General features: G+C 35.0%; 1 protein-coding gene across 1 annotated transcript; it reads left to right on the top strand.

Annotated features, from left to right (window-relative positions):
- The first annotated feature begins 2,876 nt into the window (after window positions 1-2,876).
- LOC111382392 (dnaJ protein homolog) lies at window positions 2,877-5,871 on the top strand. The gene is made up of 7 exons (XM_023006385.1): window positions 2,877-2,976; window positions 3,105-3,275; window positions 3,929-4,097; window positions 4,183-4,327; window positions 4,420-4,696; window positions 4,785-4,983; window positions 5,352-5,871. The coding sequence occupies exons 2-7, from the start codon at window positions 3,126-3,128 to the stop codon at window positions 5,672-5,674; spliced, it is 1,263 nt and encodes a 420-aa protein (XP_022862153.1). The 5' UTR covers window positions 2,877-2,976; window positions 3,105-3,125; the 3' UTR covers window positions 5,675-5,871.
- The last annotated feature ends 7,390 nt before the right edge of the window (window positions 5,872-13,261 follow it).

Genomic DNA, 13,261 nt, shown 5'->3' on the forward strand with positions numbered 1-13,261 from the left:
TATATAACACTCAAGGCCTCCTATATCTGTATTTAATGTCTATGAGATTGAACGAGGAGCAGATAATGGTTGAGATATAAAAATAGCCACAACCTTGATCTTTCAGGATAAAGACAAGTTATTAATTACTTGTGCATTAGGACTAATGACATCCTACAGATTATGGTAATTCCAATTCTGATAGAGAACAATCTACCTAAAGATTTAAACATGCTCCTAATACAGAATTTTAATTGTCAATACAATGAAGATACAATATAGAACTATACAAATAATTGCACTAAAAAATAATACCTAAGAGATATAAATAGTCATACCTGCTGGCAGTAGAGAACGAAAAGGAGAAAGATCTTAGAGATAGATATGAGTTAGATCTTGCACAATATCAATGAACAAACGTTAGATTGAAATAGAAAAGACAATTCAACCAAAAATCAGAAACAAAATATAGAGCACAGATCAAGAACTTGGAATTTGAAATAAGATAGAATCAGAAAATCAAAGAAAAATAAAAACTTAAACCCCCTACCCCAAAAAAAAAAGAAAAAGAAAAAGGAACAAACGACTTCTATTGGATGAATGCATGCTGAAAAATAGCTTCAAAAGATCAAAAATTTTGGTATATGTCTAGTAACAACTGTAAGAAAACTTCCAACACGAACTTTGGAGAAATTCATAAATGTCGATTTCGCAAGTACGAACACTCAAAAGTTATCCCAAGGTAATTTCTTCTATTAAAAATAAGTTCAACAATTTACTAATTATTACTTCAGAAACAAGGTACATAATACATGGCTAAAAAAAAAGTATTCATTAGGGTAAATGTTTTTGTACAACTTGAAGACAAATCTAGTTCGTTAGATACAACCATCATAGGAGATGCAGCAGAAGTGTTACTAAAAAGTAGTACCAATGACTTAATGAACCATCTTCAGAAGGTACAACATCATATTCAACATCCTTCGAAAATGCTTTATTTCTTAACAACAAAGATGCCACTCTATTGAAATATATTTCGTCGACCATAGGAAGGTATTAAAGAACCCAATGACGTTGTCAAATTAGGAAGTGATACAGAGCTACTCTTTTATCTCAAGGCAACAGAAAAGCGCCACGGCCCACCTGAGTACTGCTTTGAAATCATATTCATGTTCAACTCCTCCACAGCAAATCAAGTTGATTCCTCAATTGTTATAGAAGATGCAAACAGGCAAATTGAAATGGAAAAAAATTCCAACAACAAAGACGTAAAAGGCAAGAACGAGGTGTCCGGACGACCCGATGACATTTCCATTGCTGCTGAAGAAATCAATTCACTGCATGCAAAAAGGTCTCTCTTCCAACCATCAGATGTACCTATTGAAGCAGAGTCAAAAACCCACAAAAAGGACTCACACATGCTCCAAAACCGATGACCGAACCATTGGAATCACCTCAAAAGAAAAATATGAATGAATAACATCTATGACACTTTTGCAACTATTTTGTGACAGTAGACAACAATTAATGTTTTATTTTGTATTTCTGGAACGAGTAACATGATCTGTCTATATATTTGTCTATGTACAAGACTTCAGATTCCACCGAATAACAATAAATTACTACTCTTGAAATTTAAAGTTTGTTGTACACGTCTTACTTTCCTTTTTCTCATTTCCGTTGCAAATACAATGAAATATTACTATGTTAAATCATTCCATTTCAAAATTAATATCATAGCTTACATCTAATGATTCTGTTTTTAACTAATGAATTCATTTTTTCTTTAAACAGTAAACTGATATCAACATTAAAAACTAAACAATTTTCAACATTAAAAACGCTAACATAACGTTCAACAGAATCCTGCTCGTGCATTGCACGTGCAATAGACTAGTGTATATATATATATAATGTTGCAGGGAGACCAAGGGGAAATACGATCTGCTCAAATGGACAAAGGTGGGTTCAAATGCCCGCCTAAATATCTTGTTCGAACAAAGATGAAGTTCGAGAAATTCCTACCTCTTTATCTAGAAGGCGCTTTGGTGAGATCTTCATGGACAGAAACTCCAAATTCGGGGGGTACCGAAATGAACCCTCCCTCCCCCAAAAAAAATTTCTTGGCCATATTCTAGGAGCCCAAATTATGTGATTGAATAAATCCTCCTGTATTTGTTGCGGGTCAAAGGCTCCTTCTCCCTCCCCAATTTGAGTTTTAAAACTTAAGGGGTACATTCAATGTAATCTACGGATAAAAGAATACATGGAGTTGAACATAGTAAAATAAGAAATTGGGCGGAGAAGGCCTTTCCGTATCAGGCACTAATATATTTTTAACATCTAATTAGATTGAGAAATTATTCAAACTTTTAATTCGAGAATAAAAATGATCTACTACAGTAAGCAAACTACAGAAAGGTCGAGGAACAAACATTATTAGATTCAATTTTGCTCGATCTTGGAGCTAGTCTCTCATTCAAATGAAACTCAATTTCAAATTCTTATGGATCATTATTTATATCACCCCTCACAATCGAGCGACCCTAGTGAAGTGCAAAAATTAAAGTGTACTTCTATAAAATTATGTAACTCAAAAATTTTATTAGAACTAATAAATTAAGACCAAATGCATGCAAGTATATCAATTTTATTAAGCTCTCGTTTGAGCCTTTTTTTGTAAAATTCATTTTTTTTCAAATTAATTTTTAACCACATGTTTAATGATATGTACAACTTTTTTCAACAAACACATTTTATCAAATCAAAATTTATTAAAAATTTAATTTTTATCTTAAACAAATAAGGGTTAAAATTGTATCTATGGGTCATATTTGGAGGCGATCACATTAAATCTCAACCGTCCAAATTTTCTTACCTGACCCAGCGAATGAACCTATACATCCCCACGCCACACCGACCCCTCAATTTCTCGCAGACACGATTTGCGAAGCTCCCTGCTATCTTCATCCTGCCGATATATACATACACAAAATTGTGTGTGTATTTATTGTTTTACCTGTAGTCAGATCGGTTGATTAACGTCGATCTGTATTTTTTTCCTTATTTTTTGTTGATACATTAAATAATTTGTTGATTGAGTGTGTGGTTTTGATTATTTGAAGAAGAAAAAAGGAGAAGCAAAGATGTTCGGCAGAGCACCAAAGAAGAGTAATAACACCAAGTATTACGAGCTCCTGGGAGTTTCCAAGAATGCTTCACAGGACGATCTCAAGAAGGCTTACCGTAAATCCGCCATCAAGAACCACCCCGATAAAGGCGGCGACCCCGAAAAGGTATTCTTTCAGAACTCGGTATGGTTGACTGGTGAATTCAGTTTTTTTGTTTTGTTTATTGTTATGATTATATATCTGTAGATATTGGGTCTTTATTGTCTTAGGGATTATTTTAATTTGTACAGATCAGCTACTCTTGGAACTGCTGATCTATATTCTGTTTTTCACTTTCTTTTTTAAAATCTGAATTTAGCTTTAGTTAGCTGCTTTGTAGAGCATGGATTTGTATATATGTAGTTGAATTATTATTTGGCAAGTGCAAAGAATAATTGTCGATTAGAATGCCTGAAAGTTTGGAGGTTCATACTTTGCTCTGAAGACATAGAATTCTTTATGGTTAAATACTGCTGTATTGTTTCTTGTGGACTTCTGAGCTATTTGTTTGCAAGCAGGGTGATGTGTATCAAGAAATGATTTTTCATACTTATTTAGAAGTTTTGCAACTTCTTTTGTCAACTATATTTTTGTGCAGCACAATTGATAGGGACAAGTTTCAGGTTTGCAATCACAGCTTTGTGTTACTTCTCTAATATCTGCTACTGTTTTCTTCTTGTTGCATCTTAGTAAAATATTTATTTTACTTGTTTAGTTGTTCTATATGTTAGACTCCTGTTCCATGCTTAAGTAGAGGCCTGTTTTAACTAATGTTGCAGTTCAAAGAGATTGCCCAAGCATATGAAGTCTTGAGTGACCCGGAGAAGCGTGAAATCTATGATCAATACGGTGAGGATGCTCTCAAGGAAGGAATGGGAAGTGGAGGTGGCGGTGGCCACAACCCGTTTGACATCTTTGAATCTCTTTTTGGCGGTAGTCCTTTCGGTGGTAAGTGATTTTAACAATCCCTGGGGGTGTTTGCCTTCCTTGGACAGTAGAAGCTTATTATATGAGTGACTCTTTATGTCCCCAGGTGCTGGCGGAAGCAGCAGAGGCCGAAGGCAAAGAAGGGGAGAAGATGTTATTCAACCTCTCAAGGTTTCACTTGAGGATCTCTATAATGGTGCATCGAAGAAACTTTCCCTTTCTCGTAATGTGCTCTGCTCCAAGTGCAAGGGGTGAGCTTTTGTGCATTTTACTGCTTATATTATTGTGACGATTGCTTAATTATTTTTTTAAATCAGTCAAGCTGCTGATCAATGGTGTGCAGGAAAGGTTCTAAATCAGGTGCTTCAATGAAGTGCCGTGGCTGTCAAGGGTCTGGGATGAAAGTTTCCGTCCGACATCTTGGCCCATCTATGATCCAGCAGATGCAGCATCCTTGCAATGAATGTAAGGGTACAGGTGAAACCATTAGTGACAGAGACCGCTGCCCACAGTGCAAGGGTGAGAAGGTTGTGCAGGAGAAGAAGGTTTTGGAGGTCCATGTGGAGAAAGGCATGCAAAATGGACAAAGGGTCACTTTTCCTGGCGAGGCTGATGAAGCAGTAATTGAGAATTAATATGCTTTATCATTATTTGAGTAAAGAAGTTTCTTTTTAGGATTGATTTTTAACTGAATTTTGAATTTTGCAGCCGGACACGGTTACAGGTGACATTGTGTTTGTCGTACAACAGAAGGAGCACCCCAAGTTTAAGAGGAAGGGTGATGATCTATTTGTTGAACACACCTTGACCCTGACCGAAGCACTATGTGGCTTCCAATTTATCTTGACTCATCTAGACAGTAGGCAGCTCCTCATTAAATCCCAGCCTGGAGAAGTTGTCAAACCTGGTGAGTTTATTCACAAGCGATTAACTATCGAGAAAATCTTGGGGAATTCGAAGAGTCGCAACATGTATAAACTTGGTGATTTTTGTATATTTGGTATAATCTAGTACATCAATTTGCTGACCTTATGGCGAAAATTAATTTTGGTTTGTCTATTTCTATTTTTTCTCTCATTTTCTTGACCTCTGTATGTTTATTTGCTTATTTGTGACTTTGATTTGCTTGCTGTTCTGCTTTTTGTTTTACAAATAACAGCTCCCTCTACAAGCTTAGCCAGATTCACTGATTCTTGAATCTTGAGTTTCTGCCACTGAGAATTTCTTACTCTTTTTCATACATTCAAACACTAATATTTGTTCACGGGATCACAGATCAATTCAAGGCCATTAATGACGAAGGAATGCCCATGTACCAGAGGCCATTCATGAAAGGGAAATTATACGTTCATTTCACTGTGGATTTCCCTGAATTCCTGCACCCAGAGCAATGCAAAGCTATCGAAACAGTGCTCCCTGCAAGGGCCGCAACCCAAATTAGAGACATGGAATTGGATGAATGTGAGGAGACTACTTTACATGACGTTAACATTGAAGAAGAGATGCGTAGGAAGCAGCAAGCTGCCCAAGAGGCATACGAGGAAGACGACGATGATATGCATGGTGGCGCTCAGAGGGTTCAGTGTGCCCAGCAGTGATGTAATATTGATGTGATCCATGCTTTTTCCAAGTTAGGGGAGGCTAATATTTGCTGCAATACTGGTATTCGATTATAGTATTATGATTTATACTGTTAATGTTCTGAAAATTTTATTTGACATGCTTTGTTATTGTATAATAGAGAACACAGATATTTTAAGTATACTTGAAAAAATACAAGTCACAACTTGCAATATTTTATATGATATATAGCTTTGGTGTGGGATTTTAAGAATGGTTAATCGTTCGAGTAATGTTATGTGTACACAATGATGTACACGGCATTTCCCTAGTTGTTATGTAGTTCTGAAATTCAGATCTCACTGTCAACACCTGCTTCGGAGTTCAGAGAATTACTGCGTGCACGGTTGGATTTTGGGGTATCCCTAAGTTTTGTTAGGGATAAGTCGAGATAGAATTAGTACATTTTCTCTAATTTGTTCACCATACTTTGTTTTGCTACATGTCTCTATGTGCCGAAGAAATGTTACATTATTGTACACATTTATGTTCAAGCAGAGAACCATTTGTAGATGAAAACTACTTTTTAGGCTAAAACGTAGGGGATGGTACGATTCGACAAAGAGAATCAAATTGAACCAATGATTAATGGCTATATTGTAATGAAACTGTTGGGTCTAACTTTAGTTATGGAATCAAGCTGTTTGGTTTTCTTGCATATAATTATTTCACTTTTCGCATAATTCCCAGACTATTTCAAAATAATGCATCCTAACAAAAGAGAGACGAATTTTCTTTCAGAAAATAATAATAAAATCCAAATTTGGTAGTTCCGATTATTATATTAAAAAAAGAAAAAGAAAAAGAAAAAGAAAAAGAAAAAGAAAAAGAAAAAGAAAAATGAAATAGGGAAGGTTTGGTTTTATATTTCTAGTCTAGAATTGAAAATTTATGATTAAGTTAAACAATTTGAGACATATCAGGTAGCTGTTCGCACGCTTACCATTTATTTTATGAAAAAACTGCTGAAAAGTAAGCCATAAAAATGGTTTTAAAAGAAAAAAAGAAAAAAGGTCATTTACCTTAAAGAAAAATGTCTCCATCCACTGATTAACCTCCAGCCCACCTCTGATCCAACCCGTAAACATCCGGACCAATGTCTAAGATTTCTTGGGATTGATTTAAAAGGCTTGGTCAAACTAAATAATAATCCAAGAAGACCAAAAACTAAGGTTTTTAGTTAAAAGGCCTAAAGTTATTAAATATGAAAAATAGAATTTGTAAAAAACTAAAATATCCTTGTATGTAAAATGATGTTATTGCCCTAATTTTCATTTCAATTTCCTTTCAACCCTAATCTCCTTCCCTCCTCTATGAACGACTCGACTACCGTACGTGTTTCCATGCTGATTTTCTTATCATCTTCTTCTCTACTTAATGAAATAACAAAATCTATATTCTCATTCCCTTGAACATTCATTTAGTTGAAGTGAATAATAAAGTCTTGCTATATTCTTATTGGGCATTTGGAGAAGAAAGAGGGTATGACAAATTTTCAATATTTGAGCCACTTTCTTTTTTCATTGTTTTGAATCATCTATTCATGTTGTTGTATATGTGTTTGTGGTGTTCATTTGTCAATAATGATTTTGAATTCATTTTATGATTAGATTGGAGCTTTAAATGGGTTACTTCCCAATCTTATTCTCATTACCCCTTATTCGTATTTCTTAGCATTAATTGAAGTGAAATGTGAAGTGGTAAAGGATGATTGTCTATTCTTCTCATTGTTTTCATGTGAAACATACATTTGATTTTTTTCAGTACAGAACGACTTACATATCGTTTTATGAAATCGGGAACGACATAGATATCGTTATCGTTATCAATACTGTATGATGTGTGAAATTTGATGAATTTCATATGTTGAATTACAGGTTATGGGCACCATGGACATTGTATGGATATCGGTTTGTTATCCAATTGAATATGAGCAGACAGTTGAAGGGTTTCTAATTTTAGAAAGGAGATTTTTTCTTTATCAACTGACTTATTTCATATCATGGTTCAGGATTGAGTAAGGGGTAGTACCGATTCTTGTTCCTTCCTTCCCCATACTCTATAGGTGCATGGAAATGGAATTATTCTGGGAACGGTAAAGGGAAAACAATGCCTATTCTTGTTGCAAAAATAATTTCTTACATGGAATTATATGATAAAGTTAAAGAGGCATTGAATATCGATACAAGTTTATACAAAATGGAGATTTCAGCTCGTCCCGTTATGTCCAAAGCTTCAACTGCACCAATCATAATTGATTGTGACAACAACGTGAAGTGATTTATATCTGTCTGTACGGAAACTTTCCTTTGTGTAAGTCTTTTAAATGAAGTTGTTGAGAATCGAGAAGATTTTGGTGATGAATTATGTTTATTAGTAATAGATGGTGGTGATGAATGATGTTTATTAGTAATAGATGGTGGAGAACAAATTGAAAAAATGAACAACAAGGAGGAACATGATCGAACAGACAACGATGGTAATTATGACAATGGTGATGGAATATTTGTAGATTATACTGATTTTGACGTAAGTGAAGATAGTCCCCGAAGAGTAGATGACAAAGTTAATTCTCCTGTAGCAGACGACAATAATTTTGAGTGATACACGCATGAACACTATGGTAGGAATATAGTGAATGGTAATGATGTTGAATATACTCAGATTGTATCTACAAGTGTAAGTTCGCTTTGTTACAAGACATCAGTAAAAATTTCGGAACTATTAGATTTGCGAGTCAACCAGTTGTTTCCATCGAAATATGACCTAATATCAAAATTGCAGTTGCTAGCTGTGAAGTGCCACTTTGAGTATAAAGTTAAGAAGTCAAATAAGAGCACTTATACAATTGTTTGTATTGATGAAAATTGCAAGTGGCGTTTACGAGCAACTAAGATCGTAGAAAGTCCAATTTTCAAAGTTCGAATGTACAATGGTTATCATTTTTTCTCCATGAGCGTTTGTCACTAAGATCATAGGCATGCTTCATCTATGATTATTGGAAACCACATCGCTCTTAAGTATGAAGATGTCAACCGAGTTTACGGACTAAGGGACATTATTAATGACATTCATCGAGAGTTTGGCATAACCGTAAGCTATACTAAAGCGTACATGGCTAAGAATTTTGCTTGTGACTGATTCGTGGGAAATCCCGTGAAAGTTATGTGAAATTACTAGCATATTGTCATGTTTTGGAGATGAAAATCCTAGTACACTGACATTCATTCGTACTAAGGATGATCGACGCTTCAAGTACCTTTTTATGGCATTGGGACTAAGTATACATAGATTCCTCAACTCAATGTGAAAGGTAATTTCTGTAGATGGTGCATTCTTGACATCGAGAATGAAAGGTACTCTACTCATAGCAACTTCTTAGGATGCAAATTTTCAAATATTTCCATTCGCATAAGGAGTAGTTGATTCGGAGATTGATGAATCCTGGACTTGGTTCTTTCAGAAGTTGCGGTTAATAACAGGTGATACGGATGACCTTGTGATTATATCTGATCGTGCAATATGTATCAAAAATGGAGTTAGAAATATGTTTCGATTTGCTCATCATAGTAATTGTAAATATCACTTGCAAAAGATCTTGAAGACAAATTTTCCACGGTGTGATGTTGCAACTTTGTTTAGGGCAGTATCAGAGGATTATACTATAATCGAATTTGAGTCCTACATGGTAGCTCTATGCAGTAAAAAAGAGAACATCAAAGAGTACCTATTGAAAGAAGATTTTCATTATTGGACTAGAATGCATTTTACTGGGATACATTACAATATCACGACTACGAATAATGCAGAATCTATAAATGATTTGTTGAAGAGTGCTCGAGAACTTCCCATAATCAGTTTAATTGAATGTATTCGTGGGCTACTACAAATGTAGTTTTATGAAAGACATGTTGAAGTAGAAAAATGTGTAACCCAACTCATGCCAGCATTAGAGAAAAAGATGTGCATGATATATAATGAATCAAATGGGTTGGAGGTAAATCAGGTTTCTCTGGACATTTATCAAGTCGGTGACAATTTAGACCACCACTTTGTGGATTTGTACGAAATGACATGCACGTGTAGCAGATTTGATTTGGACAAGTTCCCATGTGCGCATGCAATTGCTGTCGCAAGGTTTAAAGGAGACGAAGGCTATAAATTATGTACCCCCAGTTACACTAGTATTCGTTGGAAGCAAGCTTATTCTACATTCGTATATTCTTTGCCGAACGAGGTCAAATGAAAAATTCCTAAGAATGTGATAGCCAGAGAAGTATTTCCACCATTAACACAAAAACAGGGTGGGCAACCGTCAAAAAAGAGAAAAAGGTCGGCCGAATAGATGCGTGCGGCTTGTAAATGCAGAAGGTGCAAGAAAACTGGTCATGTTCGATCCACTTACACGGGCCAAGCAGCTAGTAGTGAACCTTAAGGTTGTAACACTATCGTGTCTTGTAACTTTACAACTTCGTACTTATTATTTCAACTGAATGAAATGACTTATTAGATTTTGTAGTCATTACGTTATTAAAATATTTTTGTACCGTTGGAATCAAATTAAAGTACTTTAGGTATTCATGTTCCGTTTTCCCACAGTAAAGGCAAACTAGGTTCATGTCGTTACAGTAGACATGAACGTCGTTCTAGTTCGAAAATTACACAGATTAACATAACGAGTTATAACTCGTTCCTGAGACACAAAACGACATTCATATCATTTCAATGTTAAATACACACTGCTTCTACCATTTGTGTAACGACATAGAACTCGTTATGACCACACATAATGACTTCGAAGTCGTCTCAGTTGAAATTGATATGAAAACGAGTTCGAACTCGTTCCTAAGATACAAAACGACATGCATATCGTTTTAATGTTAAATAAATATTGCATCTCTGAATTGCGTAACGACGTAGAACTCGTTATGGAGACACATAACGACTTAAAAGTCGTTTCAGTTAAAATTGATGCTAAAACAATTTAGAACTCGTTTCTGAGACAAAACGACATGCATATCGTTTCAATGTTAAATACACACTGCTTTTCTGATTTGTGTGACGACGTAGAACTCGTTATGACTATACATAACGACTTCGAAATCATTTCATTTAAAATTGATACTAAAACGATATTGAACCCGTTCTTGAGACACAAAATGATGTTTACATCGTTTCAATGTTAAATACACACTGCTTCAGTGCTTAAAAAGGCTTGGGCGCATAACGTTTCTTCTCGTTTAGAATGACATTGATATCGTTCTAGTCTAATCGTTCCTGAAACAACGTCCATGTTGTTTCATTACAAACTTGATGAGTTCGAAATCGTTTCAGCTGAAATAATAACTACAACGATGTCGGTATCGTTTCTTCACATTTGAAACGATATTAATATCGTTATGCTTAAAAATGACGTTTTGACCATCCACAACCACTGACATACGTCCCACCGTACGTATGATGATAAAAACAGGTCATCGAATCCGTTCAATCTTACTCGAATGACGCTATGGTAACGTTTGTGATTCCATAGTTGTCTTTCACACTCGAGTTGTTTCGATAGAAACTGGGTATCTCCGTTGGCCCTTTCAGGGCCATTCAAGAGCCACTAGCCCACTTGATATGCTCTTTCGATCGTTATACACATGTCAGAGGTATGTCGAGCGATCGAGGACGGTCGAAACGTTGTTTTTAGGTATAACAATAAACATATCGTTATGTTCTGAAGAAATGACTTTGAGGTCGTTGTAGATGTTATATGAACTGAAATGAGTTAGAAGTCGTAAAATTTGTAAAGAAACTGCATATATATTGTTATGTACCAAATAGTGAAATATAGTAACGTCGTCCATGTCGTTTCATTATAAACTTGACAAGTTCGAAATCGTTTTAGCTGAAACAATAACTACAACGACATCGGTATCGTTTCTTCACACTTGAAACGACATTAGTATCGTTATACTTAAAAACGACGTTTCGACCATCACGACCACCGCATACGTCCCACCGTACGTATGAAGATAAGAATTTTTTTGTCTCTTCCATTTTTAAGCATAACGATACTAATGTCATTTCAAGTGTGAAGCAACGATATCGACGTTGTTGTAGTTATTATTTCAGCTAAAACGATTTCGAACTCATCAAGTTTGTAATGAAACGCATGGATGTTGTTTAAGGAACGGGTTTGATGTAAACGTCGTTTTGTATCTCAAGAAAGGGTTCAATATCGTTTTAGTATCAATTTTAAATGAAACGATTTCGAAGTCATTATGTATGGTCATAACGGGTTCTACGTCGTTACACAAATCAGAGAAGCAGTGTGAATTTAATATTGAAACGATATACATGTCGTTTTGTATCTCAATAATGAGTTATAAATCGTTTTAGTATCAATTTTAATTGAAACGATTTTGAAGTCGTTATGTGTGATCATAACTAGTTCTACGTCATTATGCAATTCAAAGAAGCAGTATTTATTTAACATTGAAACGATATGCATATCGTTTTGTATCTTAGGAATGAGTTCGAACTCGTTTTCGTATCAATTTCAACTGAGACGATTTCGAAGTCGTTATGTATGGTCATAACGAGTTCTATGTCGTTACACAAATCAGAGAAACAGTGTGTATTTAAAATTGAAACGATATACATGTTGCTTTGTGTCTCAGGAACGAGTTATAATATCAATTTTAACTTAAACGACTTCGAAATCGTTATATGTGTTCATAACGAGTTTTACTTTGTTACGCAATTCAGAGAAGCAATTCGTATTTAATATTGAAACGATATTCAATGTTGTTTTCTGTCTCAGGAATGAGTTCGAACTCGTTTTCGTATCAATTTCAACTGAAATGACTTCGAAGTCATTATGTGTAGTCATAACGAGTTTTACGTCGTTTCGCAAATCAGAGAAGCAATGCGTGTTTAACATTGAAACGATATGCATGTTGTTTTGTGTCTCGAAAATGAGTTATAACACATTTTAGTATTAATTTTAATTGAAACACCTTCGAAGTCGTTATGTGTGTTCATAACGAGTTCTACGTCGTTACGCAATTCTGATAAGCAATGCGTATTTAACATTGAAACGATATTCAATGTCATTTTCTGTTTGATGAACAAGTTCGAACTCGTTTTCCTATCAATGTCAATTGAAACGACTTCAAATTCGTTATGTGTGATTATAACGAGTTATACATCGTAACCCAAATCAGAGAAGCAGTGTGTATTTAACATTGAAACAACACTCATTGTTTTGTGTCTCAGAAACGGATTCGAACTCGTTTCAGTATCAATTTCATCTGAAACGACTTTGAAATCGTTATGAAAGGTCATAACGAGTTTGACGTCATTAAGCAAATCAGAGAAGCAGTGCGTATTTAACATTGAAACGATATGCATGTCATTTTGTGTCTCGGTAATGAGTTTGAACTCATTTTAATATCAAATTTAACTGAAATGACTTCAAAATCATTATTTCTAGTCATAAGGAGTTCGACGTTATTACGAAAATAACGATAGTAGTGTGCATCTTACACTACAACAATATGACAATGAAAGAAGAC

Source organism: Olea europaea, chromosome 1 (assembly GCF_002742605.1).
Source record: "Olea europaea var. sylvestris chromosome 1, O_europaea_v1, whole genome shotgun sequence".
Taxonomy (NCBI): domain Eukaryota; kingdom Viridiplantae; phylum Streptophyta; class Magnoliopsida; order Lamiales; family Oleaceae; genus Olea; species Olea europaea.

What these genes read in the sequence shown, in the direction of transcription:
- LOC111382392 (XM_023006385.1), top strand. Translation starts at nt 3,126, where the DNA reads ATGTTCGGCAGAGCACCAAAGAAGAGTAATAACACCAAGTATTACGAG. An exon ending in CTCTGCTCCAAGTGCAAGGG is followed by an intron (nt 4,328 to 4,419) that starts GTGAGCTTTTGT and finishes AATGGTGTGCAG; the next exon opens with GAAAGGTTCTAAATCAGGTG. An exon ending in TGGAGAAGTTGTCAAACCTG is followed by an intron (nt 4,984 to 5,351) that starts GTGAGTTTATTC and finishes ACGGGATCACAG; the next exon opens with ATCAATTCAAGGCCATTAAT.